The sequence below is a fragment of the Mesoplodon densirostris genome, chromosome 11, assembly GCF_025265405.1.
Source record: "Mesoplodon densirostris isolate mMesDen1 chromosome 11, mMesDen1 primary haplotype, whole genome shotgun sequence".
NCBI classification, from domain to species: Eukaryota; Metazoa; Chordata; class Mammalia; order Artiodactyla; family Ziphiidae; genus Mesoplodon; species Mesoplodon densirostris.
The window spans coordinates 45,465,204-45,486,668 of NC_082671.1; the positions used below are offsets into that span (position 1 = coordinate 45,465,204).

General features: G+C 51.7%; 4 protein-coding genes across 13 annotated transcripts; 2 read left to right on the forward strand and 2 right to left on the reverse strand.

Annotated features, from left to right (window-relative positions):
• The first annotated feature begins 265 nt into the window (after window positions 1–265).
• Window positions 266–5,966, forward strand: MMP19 (matrix metallopeptidase 19). Its single transcript, XM_060113388.1, has 9 exons — window positions 266–500; window positions 794–879; window positions 1,778–1,908; window positions 2,155–2,370; window positions 2,843–3,088; window positions 3,690–3,815; window positions 4,415–4,579; window positions 4,741–4,868; window positions 5,049–5,966. Exons 1-9 carry the CDS (start codon window positions 414–416, stop codon window positions 5,481–5,483), a joined length of 1,620 nt encoding a protein of 539 aa, XP_059969371.1. The 5' UTR covers window positions 266–413; the 3' UTR covers window positions 5,484–5,966.
• Window positions 5,967–6,128: 162 nt separating this feature from the next.
• On the reverse strand, window positions 6,129–10,619 carry LOC132499061 (transmembrane protein 198-like). Of its 4 annotated transcripts, XM_060113391.1 has the most exons (6): window positions 10,423–10,619; window positions 9,149–9,408; window positions 8,438–8,605; window positions 7,969–8,199; window positions 7,371–7,531; window positions 6,129–7,248 (listed from the first exon to the last, which is right to left on the reverse strand). In XM_060113391.1, exons 2-6 carry the CDS (start codon window positions 9,321–9,323, stop codon window positions 7,111–7,113), a joined length of 873 nt encoding a protein of 290 aa, XP_059969374.1. In that variant the 5' UTR covers window positions 9,324–9,408; window positions 10,423–10,619; the 3' UTR covers window positions 6,129–7,110. The 4 variants fall into 4 exon arrangements, with proteins under 4 accessions (XP_059969374.1, XP_059969373.1, XP_059969372.1 ...); XM_060113390.1 differs by having other exon boundaries at window positions 7,371–7,528; window positions 7,969–8,550; XM_060113389.1 differs by having other exon boundaries at window positions 7,969–8,550.
• Window positions 10,620–10,885: 266 nt separating this feature from the next.
• On the forward strand, window positions 10,886–18,791 carry DNAJC14 (DnaJ heat shock protein family (Hsp40) member C14). 4 transcript variants are annotated; one of them, XM_060113384.1, is made up of 8 exons: window positions 10,886–10,957; window positions 11,479–11,985; window positions 12,432–13,897; window positions 16,009–16,115; window positions 16,323–16,442; window positions 16,788–16,948; window positions 17,052–17,154; window positions 17,360–18,791. In XM_060113384.1, the coding sequence occupies exons 3-8, from the start codon at window positions 12,488–12,490 to the stop codon at window positions 17,568–17,570; spliced, it is 2,112 nt and encodes a 703-aa protein (XP_059969367.1). In that variant the 5' UTR covers window positions 10,886–10,957; window positions 11,479–11,985; window positions 12,432–12,487; the 3' UTR covers window positions 17,571–18,791. The 4 variants fall into 4 exon arrangements, with proteins under 4 accessions (XP_059969367.1, XP_059969370.1, XP_059969369.1 ...); XM_060113386.1 differs by lacking the exon at window positions 10,886–10,957 and adding an exon at window positions 11,065–11,082; XM_060113387.1 differs by lacking the exon at window positions 17,052–17,154 and having other exon boundaries at window positions 17,360–17,493.
• Window positions 18,546–21,448, reverse strand: ORMDL2 (ORMDL sphingolipid biosynthesis regulator 2). Of its 4 annotated transcripts, none has more exons than XM_060113397.1 (4): window positions 21,278–21,437; window positions 20,174–20,450; window positions 19,851–20,002; window positions 18,546–19,034 (listed from the first exon to the last, which is right to left on the reverse strand). In XM_060113397.1, the coding sequence occupies exons 2-4, from the start codon at window positions 20,345–20,347 to the stop codon at window positions 18,899–18,901; spliced, it is 462 nt and encodes a 153-aa protein (XP_059969380.1). In that variant the 5' UTR covers window positions 20,348–20,450; window positions 21,278–21,437; the 3' UTR covers window positions 18,546–18,898. The 4 variants fall into 4 exon arrangements, with proteins under 4 accessions (XP_059969380.1, XP_059969379.1, XP_059969377.1 ...); XM_060113396.1 differs by having other exon boundaries at window positions 20,174–20,670; XM_060113394.1 differs by having other exon boundaries at window positions 20,174–20,348; window positions 21,278–21,433.
• Window positions 21,449–21,465: the final 17 nt, after the last annotated feature.

Below are 21,465 nucleotides of genomic sequence, written 5' to 3' on the forward strand. Positions count from 1 at the left end.
GGTCACGGGGCACAGGAATGTCCAGCTTCAGAGGATGGCCATGGTCCCTATACCTAGTCTTTGCAGATATTCTGCCTCTGATCCTGCCAGGATACCCACCCCCAGGACAATATGGAAAGTCTTTCGGTCTCCAGCAGAGGACCCTGGGGGACAGGGTTGGAGGCTCTTCTTGACTTCCGCTCTCTGGCAGGGCAGAGGTTAATGGTGAATTGCAACACATCTCTGGGCTGAGTCACCTCCTACTGACACTCCCCCCAATTCCCCTCCTCTGAAGTTTTATAAAGAGGACCAGAGACTAGAGAGTGAAAATAACTGAGGGGAAGAGCCCCCCACCTAGCCCTGCTCCCCCAGGCTCCCAGAAATCTCAGGGCAGAGGGCACAAACAGCCTCTGGAGCTCTTGCCTTGTGGGACCATGAACTGGCAGCGGCTGTGGCTGGTCTTCCTACTCCCCATGACAGTCTCGTGCTGGGCCCTGGGGCCTGGAGAGGAGGCAGCAGTGGTGAGTGCCCTGGAAAGGTCAGACCCAGGCTGGGGGGGCGAATGGAGGGACTGCTCCATGGTCCCATCCAAGCCTCCCTTCTGACCTACAACTGCCTTCCCTTCCCTTCCTTCCTCTATTCCATGATCCACCCCTACCCATCTCCACTCCTTCCCCTTGTTCCTCCCCTAACGTGCCTCTCCTTTAGTCCTTCCACGTCTGTCCCCTCCTGTCCTTATGGGCTGTTAGGTCACTTAGAGCTTCACCCAGAGACTAACCTCCTTTTATTCTGCTGACCCGTACCCTCATCATAGGATTACTTGTTGCAATACGGGTACCTACAGAAGCCTCTAGAAGGACCTGATGACTCCAGGCCAGAAGCTATCACAGAGGCTCTGAGGTGAGAGGTCATAAGGTGCATGCCTTCAGGGTCAAGGTCACAAGGTCTCCTTTCTCTCTTCTAAACCCTTTCAGTCCCCAGGCCCACCTCTGCTTAACCCAGGTCCACGTTGGGGATCTAGGGAATGGGTGGTGGGGCCTGGGGTGAGATGGGGATTCAAAGATGAGGGCACAGTCACTGGATCTTCCTAGGCCCTAAGCACTTCTTTGGAGGCTCCATGCCATGTTATATCCAAAATATTATTATTTGGTCACATTCCACATGAAGTGTAATTTATATGTAAAACTGTGAGTTGAGTTGAGTTGGAGCTGAGTTGTTGACATGATGTTGCCTTTCATAGACATTTAATACAGGATTTATTTATTTTATTTTGAAGTTTTCATATTTTGGATCTAGTGGGTCATTTTTCTTTCTGCTCTCAGATATGTTCCCAGGTCCTTGAAAAGTCACAGTACCTGTGGCGCCTGATGGATGAAACTGCTCCAGAGCAGGCTGGGCTGGGAGGGACGGGTCCAGCCAGGAGGGGAGAAAGCAAAGGGAGGACAGGCCCTCAGGTGGGAGCAGTGGTGGGAGAGTCTCCAGAGCAGGAGGCAGGACACTTACCTAGATCAGAAGGAGGTTAGAAATTGCAGTAGAGGAAGAAGGCAACGCCAGATGGCACTTTACCCAAATAAGAGCATGAACACAGGAGGTGAAGCTGGAGTATTGCCTTTACGCAGAACAGAAGAGGAAGTCCCAATTACGAGGACTGGATACTGGAGTGATCCCATCAGCTTCAGAGCTTTTGGGCCATTCTCAGCCACCACCTTGGGCAGCGGGGGACCAAAGAGCTAACCCCAGTTCTCAGTCATTCCAGATGGCCCTGCCCTGCTGGACCCATCCCTCTCCCTGTTTCTAGAGCTTTTCAGGAAGCATCTGAGCTGCCAGTCTCAGGTCAGCTAGATGACGCCACGAGGGCCCGTATGAGGCAGCCCCGTTGTGGTCTGGAGGACCCCTTCAACAAGAAGACCCTTAAATACCGGCTGCTGGGTGAGGGCTGAGCCTGGGAAAGGGAGGGAGAGGAGGGGTTGGCATGGCTGTGGAGCACAGGTGGCACTGGGACAGCCTGGATAAGCTCAGTGCTGAATGGATGGTCACCTGGTAATTAACTGATCATCATTTGCCTGGAGGGGTTGTTTCACAGCTTTACTAAGTGAGTGCCCAGACTCAGGGGAACTCTTCGGAGCTGGCAAAAGTATCTGTGCTTCTAATCTATTTTCTGGTCCAATTAACCAGGCCGCTGGAGAAAGAAGCACCTGACCTTCCGCATCTTGAACCTGCCCTCCACCCTCCCATCCTACACAGCCCGGGCAGCCCTGCTTCAAGCCTTCCAGTACTGGAGCAGTGTGGCTCCCTTGACCTTCCGGGAGGTGAAGGCTGGCTGGGCTGATATCCGCCTCTCCTTCCATGGCCGCGAAAGCCCATACTGCTCCAGTACCTTTGATGGGCCTGGTAGGCACCAGCTCTTGACTCTCACTTCACAGACCTCTGTCCCCTTGAGTCAGTGACTCTGGAACCTTAATGTCAGGCCACCCCCATACTCAACTGCACCCTACACTCTCTAACCATCTTCTAATATTCCCTTGGGGAGCAGCATGTCACCTCCCTGGGGCCTTACCAAGCCTCTTCTTTGAAGCTTATGCCTTCTTCATTGGTTTAAGTTCCTCTGCTCAAGGCATACCTCAGAGAGGACAGGGCCAGAGATGACAGAGTGGCTGGGAGGTAAAGGGACGGAGTGATGGGCATCCCTGAGAGAACGGAGTGATGACAGCAGAATCTGAACGGAGTGAGAGGTATCCAAGAGACAGTGAATATACATGGGGGAATTTTAAGGGAATGGAGTAATTGGAGTTTATAACAAGCAGGGGATGCTCCACCCTAGGAGACTCTGACCTCCTTCCTGTCTACCTTTGCCTTTTTCCAGGGCGGGTCCTGGCCCATGCCGACATCCCAGAGCTGGGCAGTGTGCACTTTGATGAAGATGAGCTCTGGACTGAGGAGACCTACCGGGGGGTGAACCTGCGCATCATTGCAGCCCACGAACTGGGCCATGCCCTGGGGCTTGGGCACTCCCGATACACCCAGGCCCTCATGGCCCCTGTCTATGCTGGCTACCGGCCCCACTTCAAGCTGCACCCGGATGACGTGGCTGGGATCCAGGCTCTCTATGGTCAGTCCTTTCCCCTAGTGATCATGAAGGTCAGTCTGACCAGTATCTCTTCAGGCATGAAGAGACAGGTCTAATCTTCATGGAGGGAAATGGCTTGGCTTCTTTCTCTTCCTCCTGCCCAGTTACTCAGCCTTCTTCATTTTCAGGAGCTGTTTTTCTTTCCTTTTTTTTTTTTTTTTTTTTTTTGGCCTCACCACGTGGCTTGTGGGATCTCAGTTCTCCAACCAGGGATTGAACCCAGGCCACGAGGCCGCTGCAGTGGAAGCCCAGAATCCTAACCACTAGGCCACCAGGGAACTCCCAAGAGCTGTTTTTCTGACACTTCCAGGTCTAATCTTTCTGCCAGAGCTCTCTCCCCTCATACCTGTTCTAGCAGATGAAGAATGAACATTCCAGCAAACCCCCTTCTCCCTTTCTAGTGCCTCTCAAAACTAAAAACATGTCTCCCGCTGATATCAATATGATCGTTCCTCCCACCAAGGAAAGCTCTCTAGGTTTCCCTTTTCCTCTCTATGGGACCTCTGAACTGAACTTACAGTAGAAGAGTGGGGAGGCCAGTGCTCTGAGTTCTCTCCCTGAGCAGGATTATGTTACCTTGCAGGCAAGAAAAGCCCAGAGATAGAGGATGAGGAAGAAGAGACGGAGCTCCCCACTGTACCCCAAGTGCCCACGGAACCCAGTCCCATGCCAGACCCCTGCAGTGGTGAACTGGACGCCATGATGCTGGGTAAGACCCTTCTCCTCTAGGCTGTAGGCAGGCAGTGGGGTGGCCTGCCGACCTTGAGATGGGAGTGACATGGGAACTCAGCATGAGCAATGGCAGTTAACCACCAGACAGGGGTTAGTGGCCATGGAAGGAGGCATGTGGTATGGGGAGGGAGGACTCGGAACCAAATTAAAGGTGGGCCAGGCTGGAATTTACCTCTGCTGCAACCCTATGAGGGCCAGCAAAATCATCGGGAAATACAGCAGGATGGAGAAAACAGTCTTAACTGGAATGTCTATTAGAGAGGGTGTTATACCCGCATGGAAGTACAACTTGGAAGCCACCTGGGGTAGGAGGGGAGGTCCCCAAGGGGGAGCAGCTATCTGCAGGGCTTTTGTTTTGTTTTGTTGGGCCAAGGCTGATTTGCTGTGAACAATAAAGGAGAGGCTGAACACTGGGTCCTCCTTCTCTGCCCTTAATCTTCTCTTTGAATTAAAGTTGAATGAATTTTTGAGAAATCAGCCTGTGGGAGGACAGCAAATGATTAGTCTGCCTGAGATACCCACAAGTCTTTATTTGGCCCCTGTCTTTTTGACTTGTTGACATGCTTATGCTCTCAGGGCCCCGAGGGAAGACCTACGCTTTCAAGGGAAACTACGTGTGGACCGTGACAGATTCAGGGCTGGGTCCCTTGTTCCAAGTGTCTGCCCTTTGGGAGGGGCTCCCAGGAAACCTGGATGCTGCTGTCTACTCTCCTCGGACGCAATGGATTCACTTCTTTAAGGGTGAGGGGACTAGTTTACAGTGTGTTACCTGAGGAGGGCCTATAATCAGAGAATCCATAAAAGGAGGGAGGGATGAGAAGTTTCTGAGGTGGTGGAATGGAGGAACTGAAAGCTATCACCTGGGGACAGAGGTGACTTGTTCTTTCCTTTCGTGCTCTCAGGAGACAAGGTGTGGCGCTACGTTAATTTCAAGATGTCTCCTGGCTTCCCTAAGAAGCTGAATAGGGTAGAACCCAACCTGGATGCTGCTCTCTATTGGCCTCTCAACAAAAAGGTGTTCCTCTTTAAGGTATAAAGGTCAAAGCAAGGGCAAATCCCTTCTTAGGAGGGGCGGGCTACCTCACACGGAGAAGCCGACTTGCTCTTGAAGGGAGTTCTTCTACAGCTGCTGTGGGCTGAGGGTAGACCTCTGGGGGGTCCCTAAGCTCTCTGCTCATCCTCCTCTTCTCCCTGTCTGCCCCACACCTAGGGCTCCGGTTACTGGCAGTGGGACGAGCTGGCCCCAACTGATTTCAGCCGCTACCCCAAACCAACCAAGGGGTTGTTTACAGGAGCGCCAGACCAGCCCTCAGGTGCCATGAGTTGGCGGGATGGCCGCGTCTACTTCTTTAAGGGCAAACAGTACTGGCGCCTCAATCGGCAGCTTCGAGTAGAGAAAGGCTATCCCAAAGATATCGCCCACAACTGGATGCACTGTCGTCCCCAGACCCCAGACACCACCCCATCAGATGGGGACACCACTTCCTCAGCCACAGGAACAACCTTGGATGCCACTTCCTTGGCCATAGATGTCACTTTGAACACTGACCGCTCAGCCAGAGATACGATCTTGGACATTACCCTCTCAGCCACAGCCTCCACCACCCTTTTATTCCCTGGTAACGTCACCCTCCCAGAGATCTAAGACCTCAGTCAAACGTCTGCTGCAGCACGAGCATGAACCATGGACCTCACACCTCTAAATGTCCCAGCTCCAGCCACCACTCCCCTGTATTCTTTCCCTCCTGGGCAGTGACTCTCTAACTCAGCCCCCAACTCCATCCATTTCTTCCCCATCTACCTCTCTGGAGGACACTGGTAGAGGAAAGGCAGCCATCAGGCTTTTAGCTGACAGGAGGCCACAACTGGGAAAGCCTGGGTCCTGTTCTTCCTAGATAAAGTGCAAGAAAACTGCATAGCCAGTAAAATGAGCAATGGCTTTGTAATCCTTGAGAATCACATGTACTTGCTTATGACTTTGGGCAAGTTAATTAACCTCATTAAGCCGTGGATTTCCCATCCACAAAATAAGGTTAATACCAATCCTGCAGGGTTGTTGCATTAAATGAAATACTATATGTGAAGTGCCTGGAGCATTTGTGCTTCATAAAGGTTAACTTCACGTTCATGAGAGAGCAGTGAACAACTCTTCCTCTGGCTGTGCATGTACAGCTCCTACAGTAGTCCAGTCTGATAAAGGTACCGTCATCAGATCTTTAAGGGACAGAGGACTTGTCAGTACGGCTAACCCTTTGTTCTGGGGTGCAAAGAAAGAAAAGAGCAGCAACAGTAGAGGCTGGACTCCCTGATTCAACGTTCAATGCCACTTTATTCACATGCTCCCTCCCATCATAACCTTGCTTCCCCGGGGCAGGGACATATCTTCCTTCATGCTGTCTGGGGAACCAGGGAACAGACTTTGGGCAGGAGAATCAGGGGTAGTGGAGAGTTAGAATGGGTTAGTGGCTGGGACAATGTTCTGGTTAAGGAGATTAGTGTCACCTATAATGAGAGGCAGAGAAGGCACTTGTCTTCCACGCAGCCCTGAAGACCAGGCTCCTTTGGGCAAAAGGGCAAGACTCTGGCATGTGGGCCAATGATCTCTCCTTGGAGCAAGAAGCCAGCTTTGGGGGAAGGTGGGTGCTGAGCCAGGCAGTGCCCTGTGGTCCTCCCCACATTAAGAAGAAGGGAAAGGGAAGCACCATGGAGGACAGTACCCCCAACTGAGGTAGGAGAAGGGGGCTTGAGCCTACGGGGTCCAGAGGGAAAGGCTAACCAGGAACCCAACTGCCCCCTAATGAGGGACCTGGGGATTAGGGATCCTTGAGCTCCTCTGTTGCCCTTCTCCCCATCAAAAAGCTATCAAGTGCTTTAGGAGGCTTCCTGATTTTCTATAGGTCCTACAAAAACAAAACAAAACCCCTTATTTTACCATTGTGAGGCAAACTGAGACGGGTATATAGAAGGTTATTTGGGTAACAGTCCCCCTTGGTATGGTTTGGAGGGAATTAGGGAGTCAGTTACTCTAGGGACCAGGGCACCTCTATTACTGGACAGAGGTAGGTACTCATATTTCCATTCCTCTCCCTTCCCCACAAGATTCTTCTCTATCTGTACCTAAAACATATCCCTACAGGGCTGCTCTGGGTTGGAGCACAGATTCCATCCCCAAGAGGTGGGGAAGTTTGTGTTGGATCCTGTGGGCCCAGGCCCTGCCCACCTAGTGTTCCCAGGCCCTTGCTAGGGGTGAGGGCATCAGTGGAGGTTTAGGCTCAGGTCCGGGTGGAACCAGAAGGTGTGGTGAGGGGTACAGTGGAACCACAGTCAGAATCCAGGTCCAGGACAGTGTGGGGAGCTGTGGCCTGGGTGCCTGGTCCCAGCTGGCGCTCTCGAAGGCTCTGGAGATAGCTCTGGAGGGGCACAGGGCAGAGAGGGCAGAAGAAAGGGCCTGGGTCAGAGCCCCCCTCCACCCTGAGCATCCCCATGTGCCCTCTCTCCCATGCCCCTGAGCACCCCCTACCCCTCCACTCACTGGAGCCAGACTGTCAGCAGGGCTCCGGGCGCTGGGGTGGAGCGGGCGCCGGTAGCTGCCCTCACAGAGCCCCACCCCAGGGGAGGTCCGGTGCCACTTAGCCTCTTGCTGACGGATCCGAAGGAGTTGGAGATGCCTTCGCTGGTGGCTCAAGACCACTGCTTGGGAGGGGGCAATACAGACTCAGGGAGGCCTCTTTAGACTCTGAAACCCACCCCCAAATACACTCATACTCTAAAGAAACGCATTCAGTCTCCCTGTTACCTCTCTCTCAAATCTCATTCCCCCTCCAGTTATTCTAAAGAAACTTTTCTTTGTAATCCTCCTACCCTTTCCTTCTGGACTTCCCTGACATCTTCCTTTCCTTCCATATCAGTCCCCAGTAACTCTTCCCGGCCCACCCCCGACAATGATTCTTCTCATTCTTACCCAGAACTTTGGCTCCTCCAACTCTGTCTTCAAAGCCCTGCCCCATTCACCTTAGACACCTCTGCCTTTTGCCTCAAGTGGATTTTCCCCCTTCCCCTCCTCAAGTCTGGGAACCAGGGACAAGAGAAGGCACAGGTTGGCTGCTTTCTGTACCATGGCAGTAACTCACCATTGGTGTGGCCTCCACGTTCCTCATCCATGAGCTTCCACTGGGCCAGGGCCCCAAGGGCCCCCAGGGCTGGCCAGGTCCCCAGCAAGACCCAGCTATACCAGCAGAGAGGAGGCAAGGCTGGAAGTGCCTGCAAGCGCTGGCCCAGCCGACTGCCCAGTGCCAGCCCCTCCAGGAAGTAGTCAGCACAGGCCACCAGCACCGCAGCACCCAGCAGGGCTGTGCCCAGAACTGTGAATGGACGTGGCCACCGAAGTGTGAGCAGGGCTCCCAGCAGTGCCAGCCCCACCAGCCCCCCGGCCGGCACCCAGGCTGAAGGTGGTTGGTAGATGGGCTCAGTGCCCAGCAGGACCCCGGCGCCCAGGGTTAGGCCTAGCAGGAGACCAGTCAGGAAGAGACCGACACTGCGAACCAGCATGGTGACTAGGCCGCAGAGGAGTCCGATGCCTAGCGCAATGCCCGCGCTCACCTCCAGGCTCAGCTGTGTCTCTAGCACACGCTCCTTGTGGCACAGCAGGAAGATCACCAGGGCTCCTGATAGCAGGCCGGAGAGAAACATCACTGCCTTGAAGCAGCGGTAGCCTGGGAAGGGAGGCAGGAGGCACTGAGAGGCAGAAAGAGGTCTCCAGGGATGGCTCTGATGAATCAGAAGGGAGAGGAATGGCTGACCAGAGGAGCAGAAGGCAGGAGCAGCACACACAGGGACCTCAAGGCAAAGGGCAGAAAGGGATCATCTAGGGAGGGTAGGGACTTTTCAGGAACTGAGAGGGGATGGGAGAGCAAATCAGGAGGTAAGACGGTAAGACGGATGCATTGAGGGGAAAAAGTACAGAAACAAGGTTTCGTCCTTCCAGGCATGGTAGACGGGAAGAAATCGGCACAGGCTGGTTCAGATTATTGGGGAAGGGTGAAGAAGCCTTAAGCATAGAGGGTAATTTGGGAATGGAATTCTGAGGTAGGAGGCAAGGGGAGGGCAAATGATAGTTGCCAGGGCTCAGAGCTGGAGGGTGTGGGCATGGAGGATGAAAAAGAGCTGGCAAGAGCAGATCAGCCACACTGAAGGTAGGCATCCCCTGACAGAGGAGGAGAGGTGGCTCGGGAGCAAAGGAGAAAGTTGGCATCATCCTTGAGGGTGACAGTCTCGGGCAGCTGCCCCCCAGAACCCTGGCCCTGCCCTCACCGAAGCAGCAGTAGATGATTCCAAAGCAGCAGCAAAGAGCACACACCAGGGCGGGTGCCAATTCAGGATTGTCCTGGGGTTCCAAGACACATCTTGGGTCTGGAGGCTCTGGGAGTTGTTGATTAAAGGGCCTGGGGTCAGAGGCCATGGCCAGGGGCAGCAAGGCTTCCTCCATGGCCGAAGAGAAGGTGGTCACAGAGAGGGAGGTCAGTGTCAGCTCCTCTCATCCATCCATGAATGTCTTGAGGGGGCTGGGAAACCTGCAAGGGGGTAGGGGGCAGGAACTCAGGTGCCCATAAATCTTGAGGACTCTGTACCTCTATTTCTTTTAAAGAAAGGCCAATTTCAGGACGGAGTTTAGCCCTGCTGGGGTAACTGAAGAAACCTACAGGACCAGGTTAAGGGGAGCCAGCTGTCTCTTTATCACCCTCTGAAACAAGGACATTAAGTAGAACTTCAAATCTTATAAAGGTAATGAGTCTTTGTCCCCTGGCTTTTCAGGGTGGGGTGGGAGCAGTAGGAAGTCCTCGGTCTGTGGAGGGAGGGGCCCAGGGGTACTAGTGAGACTGGAGGCTAAAGACTCAGCAGCTTGTTCCAGCCGAAAAGAAAGCTTGCCCCATCTGCAGCTGGGACTCAAAATTATCACACTGGACTGGGAAGAATGGACTTAATAGAGGGAGGAGAAGGAGAAGGAAGGGGAGAGAATGAATCATGGTGGGGGTCTCCCGACAGTTGCCTCAGCCCAAGAGAAGGAAGAGGGGGAAAAATCAGACACCAAGAGTTTGGGACAAAGAATCAAGTAGAGACAGAAAGCCACACTTTATCAGGGTTTTGAAGCCTTGGCTTCAGGTGGAGGAGTTATTGGGGGAAGGGGCGTTCAGCCACAGTCCAACTCCCACGATCCCTCACGGACTAAGCAGGCACCTTGCCCACAGACAACATCGCACATCCTGGTAGTATTTTGCTCCTCCCCTCAGGACACTGGTGGGACTTTTCCTACCTCTCCCTTTCCCCTGGGGTGCCAGGGCTGCCAGTGGGATATGATCTCAGTTCCTGAAAGGAGGACACCAAGGAGTGGCTGGCAGTGGGGGCACTATGGGAGTGGGGTAGGGTGGGTGCAGGCACTTCCCTTCAGCTGTCTTCTTTTGGACCTCAAGGTCTTAACAAGCAGGAGAGTTGGCTTGGGCAATCCCTGGGGTTTCTCTCCTCAATCCGCTTGGAAGTCTGGGGACTCTAAACAAGGAGAGGTTGGGGAGGGGGTGTTAACTACTCACCACCCTGTCAGGGCTGAGGAGAGGAGGGGGTAGATGTGCTTCCCTAGACCCCCAGCTGCATCCCTGCCCGGAGTCCTAGGCGTTCACGCGGCTGTCGGGCGTGGGTACCCGCAGGGCCACTCTGTTCGTTGCCCCCTAAACTCTTGCAAGTCGTAGCCCAAGCCCCGTGAGCTAAAAGCAACCAGCTTGGGGGCGGGGGGGTGGGGTGGAGGAAGGGGACAGGGTGGGGGGGGTGACATCACGGGGCGGGACCCTCCAACTCTTTTCCCTGTGTGTGGGGGGACCCAGTTTGCCTACGGCTCTAGGCTGGGATCAGAGACCCCCTTCCATAGCAGGGAACGGTATTGGGGGAACCACAAGAGGTTTGGGGAAAGGTCTCTGAATACTTAGGCGCTGACTCAACAACTAGAAGCTTTCAAAACCCCTATTGGTGTCCCAGCGCCCCCCTACTCCGGCTTGGTTTCTTCCACTTCCCAGAGAATTGGAGTATTGTCTTCTGGAGAACTTGGTGGTCGGGATCGGGGACCCCGGGAAGGTGCTCTTACTGGTCTGGGGGCGCCGACGAGGGGTTCATGGGTAGAAAAGCTTGCGGAGCAAAGACGGGGTCTGGAAGGGGGACTAACGGAGAGGCGTGTGCAGAGGAGGGGACCGACAGAGAGGGTATCCAAGCCGGGTCTGAGTGGGGGCGGGGGCGCTTGTCAACGTCGACCGAACAGCTTGGTATGCAAACGAGATGCAAAGCAGCATGCAGATGAGTGCAGTGTTTTGGGGCACTCCTCTCGGGTCCTAAGCCCAGTGGAGCCACGCTCTCAGTCCTCCGGTCCCGGTTCGTGACGGGGACTGAGAGCTGCACCCAGAGGCGCAGATCCGGGCCGTGGGAGCTACAGTTATACGGGGCAGTTCGCCAGCTGGGTCAGGCGCGGTGGCGGGGTGGGTGGCGAGGGTTGGTGGGAAGAAAGGGGCAGCGTAGGAGGGCCAGGGCGGGGCCAGGCCCGGGGCGTCCTCCCCTCCGCTCCACCCCCGCATGATACAAAAGGCCCTCTGTCCTCATTACAGCAAGGGATCAGTGCGGTGGCTCCCCTACGCTCCCTGGTTTTGACTGCAAGGGAAAGACTGGCTCGGTGGCTTTCCTCTATCTCCCGGTCTCGGCACAAGCCCAAGAATACAGCCAGAGGAACTTGAGAATCTGCCCCCAGTCCGCAGGCACTGCTGCAGCGCCCACTTGCTTCGCTTCCTGTGGCGCAACCTTCGGGGACCCCACTTCAGCACGCGGAGGGCGGCAGCAGAGAGCCCTTTAAGGGGCGGGGCCAGTGCTTCCTCAGGACCGCCCCCACTGGTTCGACTCCGCGCTTGCAGCACTGGCTCGCGCCTCCGCCAACCGCTTTTACTTTTCCTTCCCGTGTCTTCCCCGGTGACCCTGGAAGTGGAAGTAGCCCCAGGTCGGCGGCCGCGGCGGGGACGGAAGGGGAGTGAACGGGAGGCGGAGCCGGGGGAGCTGCTCTCGTAGCTCCCCCTGGCCTTCGGCCCAGCTGCTCGAGGGGGAGGAGTTACCGCCGCTCTTCGGTACGTTACCTTGGTCCCCTCTACCCAGCCCGAGGGTTCGCGGTTGTCTCTGTCAGGGGCAACCACAAGCTCCGCCCCCAGATTTTCCTTAAGGACCGCATGGTCCCCACCCTTTTCTGGCTGTCTGCGGCCCCCTTTCCGGTCGTATTTCCCTTTTTCCCAAGAGTGACCCCAGAACCACACCCTTTGTGGTACCTCTTTTTTTTCCTGATTCAGCATTATAGCTTTCTGGGGAAAGAAAAAAATAAGGGGATTTGGAGGAGGAGGGAGGGAGCAGGGTTGTCGTTAATGTAGTATTGGCTTTATTGCTGGGGTAATGAATGCCCAAAAGAACTCGGGAAAACAAGGGAGGTGGGTCCGTTAAATATATCTCCCCAATTTAAGATTATGTAACCTCTCTCTTGGTCCTATCCTTGATCATCCCCACCTTGATACCTTTGTTACAGGCAACAGAACTTACCATGATGGCTGTGACCTAAAATCCTCAGGAAGCCCTGGGGTCATGGCCCAGAAGCACCCCGGAGAAGGAGGGTTGTGTGGAGCCCACCACAGTGGTGGTGCCTCCCTCAGGACTTTAGGACCCTCTGTGGACCCTGAAATACTTTCATTCTCAGGACTCAGGGACTCAGCTGGGCCTGCTCCTAATGGTACCCGCTGCCTCACAGAGCGCTCTAGTCCTAAGTACACACAGCCCCCAAATCCAGCCCACTGGTCAGATCCAAGCCATGGCCCTCCAAGGGGTCCAGGACCCCCTAGGGATGGAGAGGACCCTGATCAGAGTGAGGCATCTTCAGAAGAGTCAGGAGTGGACCAGGAACTCTCAAGGGAGAATGAGGCTGGGTACCAGGAGGATGGGAACCCTTCTTTTCTTTCCATTCCACCTGCTTGTAACTGCCAGGGAACCCCTGGAATCCCTGAAAGGCCTTACTCTGAGGGAGGAGATAGCTCTTCTAGCAACTTTTGCCACCATTGTACCTCTCCAGCTTTGGGGGAAGATGAAGAGTTGGAAGAGGAATATGATGAGGAGGAACCTCTTAAGTTTCCCAGTGATTTTTCACGTGTGGCCAGTGGAAAGAAACCTGCACCCCGGAGACAACGGCACCGCGTTCCAGCCAAGGAGGATACTCGGGAGGGTGGACGCAGAGATCCCAGATCCCCTGGTCGACATCGGCTGGGTCGGAAACGGAGTCAGGCAGATAAGCGCAGAGGACTGGGATTGTGGGGGGCAGAGGAACTGTGTCAGCTTGGACAGGCGGGCTTCTGGTGGCTGATCGAACTGCTGGTGTTAGTGGGGGAGTACGTGGAAACTTGTGGCCATCTCATCTATGCATGCAGGCAGCTGAAAGGCAGTGATCTGGACCTTTTTTGGGTCTGGGTGGGAGTCTGGGCAGGGCGGCTGGGGGGCAGGGCCCAGGTGATGTTCCAGTTTCTGAGCCAAGGGTTTTGCTATGGGGCAGGGCTGTTCACCCGTTTTCTTAGGCTACTGGGTGCTTTGCTGCTCCTGGCTCTGGCCCTTTTGTTGGGCTGTCTACAGTTGGGTTGGCGGTTTCTGGTAGGACTGAGTGACCGGTTAGGCTGGAGGGGTAAAGCCACCTGGCTCTTCTCTTGGCTAGCTTCTCCCACCTGGCAGCGGTGCCTGATTCTGCTGAGAGAGAGCAGGCCGTGGCAGCAGCTGGTAAGAATAGTTCAGTGGGGTTGGCTGGAGTTGCCCTGGGTTAAGCAGAGGACCAGTAGGCAGGGGAATGCACCTGTAGCTAGTGGTCGCTACTGCCAGCCTGAAGAGGAAGTGGCTCGACTGTTGACCATGGCTGGGGTTCCTGAGGATGAGCTAAACCCTTTTCATGTGTTGGGGGTTGAAGCCACAGCATCAGATGTTGAACTGAAGAAGGCCTATAGGCAGCTGGCAGTGATGGTGAGTACCCTTCCCCTCTGTTTCCAGTTCTTCCCATATTTTATTTTCTATTACAATTTTTGGGAGAGTGGAATAAAGGGAAGGCAGAGTAGAAAGTCAACTTGAAGACGAAGAGCATCTTTAATTCTTAGGAAAGAGTCATAAAGACTTTCCCCCCCTTTACTATGGGATCTGACTTTCCCTTAAAAGTTTTTTATCATGAGATTCTTTTTCTTAATGAAAATCAATGAACCTGGTGTATTAGACAGTGTTGGACTCACTCACCCTGGAATATCCAGGTGAAATCCCTCTGAGTAGGGTGGAGAAGAGACCTAGTCAGAAAGCCTGGCAGTTCTCTCCTAAACAAATGAGGGTTTCTTGAATACAGGGAAATCCAACTGTCTGTCCCAGTGAGGCAAAAGTGGACTAGTGTGGGAACATTCAGGGAGTGCGTGTGAGTGATTATTCCAGGACCAGGTGAGAGAAAACAGCTGTTTCAAGACCAACAACCCAGAGTGGGAAAGGGAAGGAGAATGGGACATAAATCTTGGAGAGGCATGTACGTACATTTTCATGTCATACATGAAAATATGGTTGCTTTTACTGGTAAGGGGGTATAGGTGGGAGTTGTGACATCATGCTCGAGGGAAATGGTTTAATACAAGCATGCAATCAAATTGCTTTTAGAAGTAGCTATTCAGATGCTATTTTTAGATATGCTATTTCTATACAAGTAAAGCTATTATGAATATAAGTAATGTGTGTAAATTGCATTGGAGGCCTATTTGAGTGTATGGAACTTGACTGGTAAAATATCACAGTGTGTAAATTATCTCAATGGTTGCATGACACTAAAGGGGAGTGAGCAACCAAAGTTTCCATTAACCATTCAAGGCACAATAAAGTACCAGGCCTTTAACTTACCAGATGACTAAATTATCAATAGTTGGGTGGGAAATGTATGCCCCTTAGTGGATGGCCTGGGATATTCTGAGACTGGGGAACAGTGTTCACACTCAAATTGTTACTAATGGTAGAGCTCTTTTCTCACCTTCATGTCTTTTAGCAGACATCCTCTCTTGGGGAGTATCATTCAAAAATTCTCATTTTCAACTTACTTTCTTGAAGTAGAGCTATATGTAGTAAAGTTCCCTGATCCTCAGTAGACCTGCCCTACTATCCAGAGTTCTCCCTCTTGTTCTGGGCCAGAGTATCTGTGGGCTTTTTTGGCCATGCTACACGGCATATGGCATCTTAGTTCCCCGACCAGCGATTGAACCTGCACCCCTTGTGTTGGAAGCGCAGTCTTAACCACTGGACCACCAGGCAAGTCCCTGTGAGCTTCTTTTATACAACCTCTCACTGCCTTTATTAGGCCCTAAATTGACCATTACCCACATTCTATAAGTTTGGGAATGTGAGAGATTTAATAGCATTCTGTTTATTTGGCCTCAGTCAAGAGACTAGCTTTATCTCTGTTTTTGGGGTATGTGGATGGGAACAATCAGGAAGCTGTAGAAAGTGAGGATATTATTTGTCTTGGAGAAAAGGCTGAAAAGTGGATAAAAAGCCTGTGAGGATCGTGGTGTCATCAATATTTCACTCCTGGGACAGAAAGGCAAACTACTGTAGGAAGTTTTGAGTAGATATGAGAATTTCCTAGTTAGAAAATAGAGTCTGAGTATGTTGGAACTCTTAACTTTATGACTGACAATAAAGTTAAAATATGAGGGTTTAGTATGTGTGTGCCAGGTAGGCACACACATACTAAACCAACCATCCCTGCTTGCCTGGGATTGAAAGGTTTCCTGAGACATGAAATTTCAGTGCTAAAACTGAGACAACCCCAGGCACACTGGGATGGCAGATCGCCATAGTGCCAGATTCTGTGCCATATGCTTCATGTGTATTCTCATTTAATACTCCCAACAATCCATGATAGATAAAATATTCTACGTCATACAGCTAATAAGTGACAGAGCTGGGACTTAAACCCAGATCTGTCTGCAGAGCCACAGCAGTTAACCATTAAGCTATACTGAGTCTTCAAGAGGGTGGTGAAGGAGAACACTTTGATATGAGGTTATTTTGACCCAAAATGGGGATATGTGATGAAATCTGTGTTTTGGTAGGTTCATCCTGACAAAAATCATCATCCCCGGGCTGAGGAGGCCTTCAAGGTTTTGCGGGCAGCTTGGGACATTGTCAGCAACCCTGAAAGACGGAAGGAATATGAGATGTAAGTTGGAGCTAGGAAATTGTCAGGTGGGGTAAATGAATAATCTTCAATAGCAGAGATCATTGGACTTGTGGATGGAGGCTCTCTGAGGCAGAGAGAACTGAGGTGGCTTGTCTAGCTGGCCAGGAGCCTCAAGAAGCCAATAGATCTGTCTCCCTTTGTCCCTCACTCAATACCCTCTGACTTACAAAGCCTTTTTTCTCTCAGGAAGCGAATGGCAGAGAATGAGCTGAGCCGGTCAGTGAATGAGTTTCTGTCCAAGCTGCAGGACGACCTCAAAGAAGCAATGAATACTATGATGTGCAGCCGATGCCAGGGAAAGCATAGGTATGATTTAAATAGGACAGGAGTGGGACAGCCACAGTTTAGGGATTGGGTAGCTAAAAACCTTCCTTGTATTGTCGGTAGTTGTGGGATCCAGATGCTAAGTAACAAGACCCTGAGGTTTCTACTTTTGCCATATTGTTAAGAGACTGAGGATTTGAATTAGCAAGAAAAGATAATAGTTCTAGCTTTAAGATAGAAGGTTGAGGGCAGGGTGTACGTAGGCATTTGTAACAACTGAGTCAGTAACCATATTTGTAATGATGAGATATCAGTAATGGAGACTACAGCAATGCTCTAGGTAAGCTTGATAGATTATTAAGGAACTGTCCTTTTGTTGGATTGCAGGAGGTTTGAAATGGATCGGGAACCTAAGAGTGCCAGATACTGTGCTGAGTGTAATAGGCTGCATCCTGCTGAGGAAGGAGACTTTTGGGCAGAGTCAAGCATGTTGGGCCTCAAGATCACCTACTTTGCGCTGATGGATGGAAAGGTGTATGACATCACAGGTATACTTCTGTCCTCTGGAAGTATGGGCTCATATATCCAGCCCATCTGTGATATCACAGCCAAAACTGTGATATTTTGGCTAATTATCTCTCATGCTTGCAGAGTGGGCTGGATGCCAGCGTGTGGGAATCTCCCCAGATACCCACAGGGTCCCCTATCACATCTCATTTGGTTCACGGGTGGCAGGCACCAGTGGGCGGCAGAGGTAGGTGGTATTCCTCTCAATAATCTATCCACTATTCTAGTTCTGAACATGGTTTCATGACATGCTGTTTAGGACATGTAGGTGTCTCACCCTATAAGAAGTTTGGGAACTGACTCAGTATATCTTTAATAGGTGTAAATAGGTAACACAGGTAACCATTTGACTCCAATATCTCGTTTCATCATGTCTTCTGTTTTCCTGTCAGGGCTACCCCAGATGCCCCTCCTGCCGACCTTCAGGATTTCTTGAGCCGGATCTTTCAAGTACCCCCAGGCCAGATGTCCAAAGGGAACTTCTTTGCAGCTCCTCAGCCGGGCCCTGGGGCCACTGCAGCCTCCAAGCCCAACAGCACAGTACCCAAGGGAGAAGCCAAACCGAAGCGGCGGAAGAAAGTGAGGAGGCCTTTCCAACGTTGACACCCCCTCTCTTTCCTCAAATCAATGTCAGGGAGCCAAAAGGGCTGTGTACAGCACAGGATGGAGTTTGATTTGTTTATTTTTAAATATTTAAAAAAGGGAAAATTTTAAGCTCAAATTGTTCACTCAGTACTTATAGGAAGCCCTGGAACCACTTTCCCTCCTCCACCAGCACCCAGGAACTGAATCTTGTCTTCTGACAATACCAAAGAAAAAGGGGGTGGCTAGAACAAAGAACCTAGGGCCTGGACCTGGGCTGGACGATATCTCCCATAGTAGTGTGGGAACTGGGTAATTCCCTGGGGTCTGTATGCCTTTGTCTTGTCTTTTGCTTCTACAGCAGATGACACTTTCCTCCCTCTTTTTAAACGTGTCTGTATTATTTCTTGACCCATTTCAGGACGGAGCCCCCTCCTTTGCCCCAGTATACTAGTAAAAAGAACGAGAAAGCATGTAACCCTAATTATAGGAGATACATAGAGTTCAGAGAGTGGGAACTCTCACCTTGTGGGTAATCACCCAACTTCGTGCTTGTTGCTGCAGGGATGGCCAAAACTAATAATTTTTAAAAAACAGATTCATGCTCTCTGCCCTTGGGTGAGGGGGAAGGATAGAGGGGCTCCTGGCAGCCCCCTTATGATCCAAGGGTTTGTATTTTTTTAAGTTTGTTCATATTTGTATGTATATATCTATTTAAAGCCAGGGGATTATCTTTCTATAAATACATAACTGGCAACCTGTATCTTCCCTCTCTTCTTTGCCCATATAGCTGGAGCCCTTTTTTTTTCATTTGAGAATCTTCTCCCTCCTAAGTGTTAGCTGAGAGTGAAGGGCACCTCCTACTGGACCAAGGGAGAGGGGACAAAAAAACCTTAGAGAAATTCTGTAGTTCTGTAAGTCATTATTGCATCTTTCTTCCCCAGCCTCATGAAGACACCTCCCTACCCTTCCTGCTGACCAAACTGTAGCCATATCTGAAAATAATTATCTTTATTATAAGGAAAATACACAGTAAAACAGAGCTGGATGGAAGGTGGTGGAAGTGGATGATATGGAAAAACTTAAGCAACCAAAAAGCTGCCCAAACATGGCTTCCTGCTGTGGAGAGTGATTTGCCCCTTACTTCACCTGTCTTTCCTCAGTCAAAGAAACCTGCTCCTAGCAGGGCTGGGCCCAGGGAACCCCATTTTCCAATGAAAATTTGGGAAAGTTTGAGTTTCCACTGGGAGTTTGGGAAACATAGTTCTCAGGCTTTCAAGATATAGAAGACAGTATAGAAAAAGGAGGGATGTTACAGCCCTTTGTTCCAACGTCCCCAGCCCCAGCCCTCAGTATTTGTTGATGCCAAAGAGACGGACCCCATGGAATTGGGGCAACTTGGGCAGCAGTACACTAAGCAGTGAGGCTGTGTTGATGAGGAAATGAGCAGCATCATACTTGGTGTAGAAGCTGGCCAGGAGGTAGCTGGGGAGAGAAGAAATAGGTTGAGTGAAGTTGGCCTTCCCTATCCATATTCAGGCCTTTCCAGCAACTTTCTCTTCTATTTTAAATGACCAGTTTTACTGCATGCAGTTCTAGGATATCTGAAAATATTCCAGCTATATTAACAGTATTTACTTTGGGGTTGGGGAGATAATCGGATAGCACCTTTAACTGGAGATTTATAAATTAGTTTGTGTTTTTTTTGCGGTACGCGGGCCTCTCACTGCTGTGGCCTCTCCCGCTGCAGAGCACAGGCTCCGGATGCGCAGGCCCAGCGGCCATGGCCCACGGGCCCAGCCGCTCCGCAGCATGTGGGATCCTCCCGGACCAGGGCACGAACCCGAGTCCCCTGCATCGGCAGGCGGACTCCCAACCACTGCGCCACCAGGGAAGCCCTGTGTTTTTTCTTTTTATTGTTAATGACAGGTGGCAAATGACAGCTGAAGCAGTTTCAGCCTGCATGACTGTTAGAATCCTTTTTGCTTCCACTTCTCACAGTTCTTACAGATTCACATCAGTTCTGCCTTTATTTATTCACTTCTTTTGGAAGTGTAAAATAATTTCCTTTACTTGGTGTTTTATCTTTTCTCAGTCCCATCTCCATTCCGCTACCACCAAGGAGGCAGCAAGTAATGCTTGATTACTGCCTTCTACTTTTTACTGTTCTCTCTAGATTTAGACCTAGTATATCATATCTTCACAGGGTCTAAGTGAGTAGAAGTCTGCTTTTTTAAAGATTCCCTGTGGACCTTTGTACCTGGCTTTTGAAGCATCTCCCGTATCTCCCCCTGGACTCACAGTACAATGGGAGAGATGCTGAGGAATTTTCGGGAAGAGGTAAATTGGAGCCCGTAGTCCATCTGTTCCCAGTGTGTCAGTAGCCGAGCCCTTCCTTGGTCAGGGGTCTCAAAGGGTGTCCCTTTCACCGTATGTAGAAAGACATACATAGCCTGGGAGGAGGGAAGGGGGCAGTGTGAGGGGGGCAGGAAGCAGTCCTTCAGCTCAAGAAGTATGCTAAGATCCCAAAAGGAAGACAGAAATCCCCAAATAATTGGTGATTTTATTTTGTTTTTGGTTGGGAAAAGCCTGGAGTGGGTAAAAGGTTATGGTTTAGTGCTCACCAAGTTATGGATGACGTTGGTCAGGGTCCAGACAACAGGAATGCTGAAGAAGGGGATGCTGAGTAGGACCACATGCAGCAGTCCTACCAAGATGATGTAGGCCAGCCAGATGCCCCGGCTATTCATCACTCGAGTGTTGGGGTTCACTTCGCTGTGTGCCACCCCCACATTCATCCTACCACAGCGGGGGATCAGGCAGGAGTCCAGCTTAATTTCCTCTCAACCCCTCTTTGAGTTCTTCGAAGTTGTCCCCTGAATAGCCCAAATCCCCCGGACTCTATTGGGAATGAGAGAACTTCCCCATCATGCACAAAGGAAAAACTGAAGACTTGGAGGAAAAAAAACTTAGAAGGCAAGAAGAGTCCTCTCTACATCTTAGAGACATATTATGGTAATCTTTCTTCTGATCTGACAGTTCAACTGTAACTTGAAGGAGTAAGAATAGGCTTGGCGCGCTTCAAGGAGCAAGGGAAACAGAAGTATGTCACTTTACCTTCCTGAGGAAGTTAATAAGGAACCATGAAGACATTAGGTACACCCAAAACTCCATAAGAGGGTCATGGGAAACAAGGAACCACTAAGGAAGGTTGAGGGGGTAAAGCTACCTTTTTCTAATCTATTCTAACCCCACCTTTTCCTCTGGGGCTTGCCCCTCCTGTGTCATCTCCTTGGTATGTAAGCAGGCAGCATCCTAATTCTTCCTCTCAAGCGTGGGGTGCTGCAAGAATGTGCCCAGGGCTTTTGCACTGAACTAGGAAGGGACGTGAGCTGAGCGTCTCGAGAGATGGAGCCCTAGTCCCGACTCCAGGGCGGCTCTGATCGTCGGAACTTGGCCGTTTTAAAATCGTGCTCGCCCTAAAGTTGATGACGCCTGGTTAGGAAGCAGCTCTGGCCCGCCCTCTACCTAAAATTCCCTAAACCCTAGTGCTGAATCCGCCCCTTGCTCCCCCAGGCTCCCTCTCCTTCCTTCGTCGGCTCCCCTCAGGCCTGTCGTCTTCGCTCCTCTCTCGGTCTGTCGTTCGCCGCCGCTCCACCCGCCACCCCCCACCTTTCACTTCCCACCATTTTTCCTCAGTACCGCTTCCCAGTCTCCCGTAACCCTACCTGCCAGCTTCGGAAACCCGTCCCGCTTGGGGCGCAGCGCTTGCTTCTACACCTGCGGTCTCCGGGAAGCAGCAGCCCCGGCCCATCTGCGCTCTCCCTATTGGTGAAGCGGAGTCAGCGTCGCCACCACCCATTGGCTGGCGGTCTGCCACCGGGCACAATTGGTCACCATTTCCGTCCTTCGGAAG

Bases quoted from the DNA above. Each gene is read 5' to 3' on its own strand.
- ORMDL2 (XM_060113394.1), bottom strand. From the start codon at position 21,411: ATGGGTGGTGGCGACGCTGACTCCGCTTCACCAATAGGGAGAGCGCAG. The intron at 20,349-21,277 runs GTAGGGTTACGG...CCGCTGTGGTAG, and splicing joins CGGGTTTCCGAAGCTGGCAG to GATGAATGTGGGGGTGGCAC. The intron at 20,003-20,173 runs GTGAGCACTAAA...CCCTCCTCCCAG, and splicing joins CCAACGTCATCCATAACTTG to GCTATGTATGTCTTTCTACA.
- MMP19 (XM_060113388.1), top strand. From the start codon at position 414: ATGAACTGGCAGCGGCTGTGGCTGGTCTTCCTACTCCCCATGACAGTC. The intron at 880-1,777 runs GTGAGAGGTCAT...CCCTGTTTCTAG, and splicing joins GCTATCACAGAGGCTCTGAG to AGCTTTTCAGGAAGCATCTG. The intron at 3,816-4,414 runs GTAAGACCCTTC...TTATGCTCTCAG, and splicing joins ACTGGACGCCATGATGCTGG to GGCCCCGAGGGAAGACCTAC.
- DNAJC14 (XM_060113384.1), top strand. From the start codon at position 12,488: ATGGCCCAGAAGCACCCCGGAGAAGGAGGGTTGTGTGGAGCCCACCAC. The intron at 16,116-16,322 runs GTAAGTTGGAGC...TTTTTCTCTCAG, and splicing joins AGACGGAAGGAATATGAGAT to GAAGCGAATGGCAGAGAATG. The intron at 16,949-17,051 runs GTATACTTCTGT...TCATGCTTGCAG, and splicing joins AAAGGTGTATGACATCACAG to AGTGGGCTGGATGCCAGCGT.
- LOC132499061 (XM_060113389.1), bottom strand. From the start codon at position 9,323: ATGGAGGAAGCCTTGCTGCCCCTGGCCATGGCCTCTGACCCCAGGCCC. The intron at 8,551-9,148 runs GTGAGGGCAGGG...CTCCCTTCCCAG, and splicing joins AATCATCTACTGCTGCTTCG to GCTACCGCTGCTTCAAGGCA. The intron at 7,532-7,968 runs GTGAGTTACTGC...CCCCCTCCCAAG, and splicing joins ACGTGGAGGCCACACCAATG to CAGTGGTCTTGAGCCACCAG.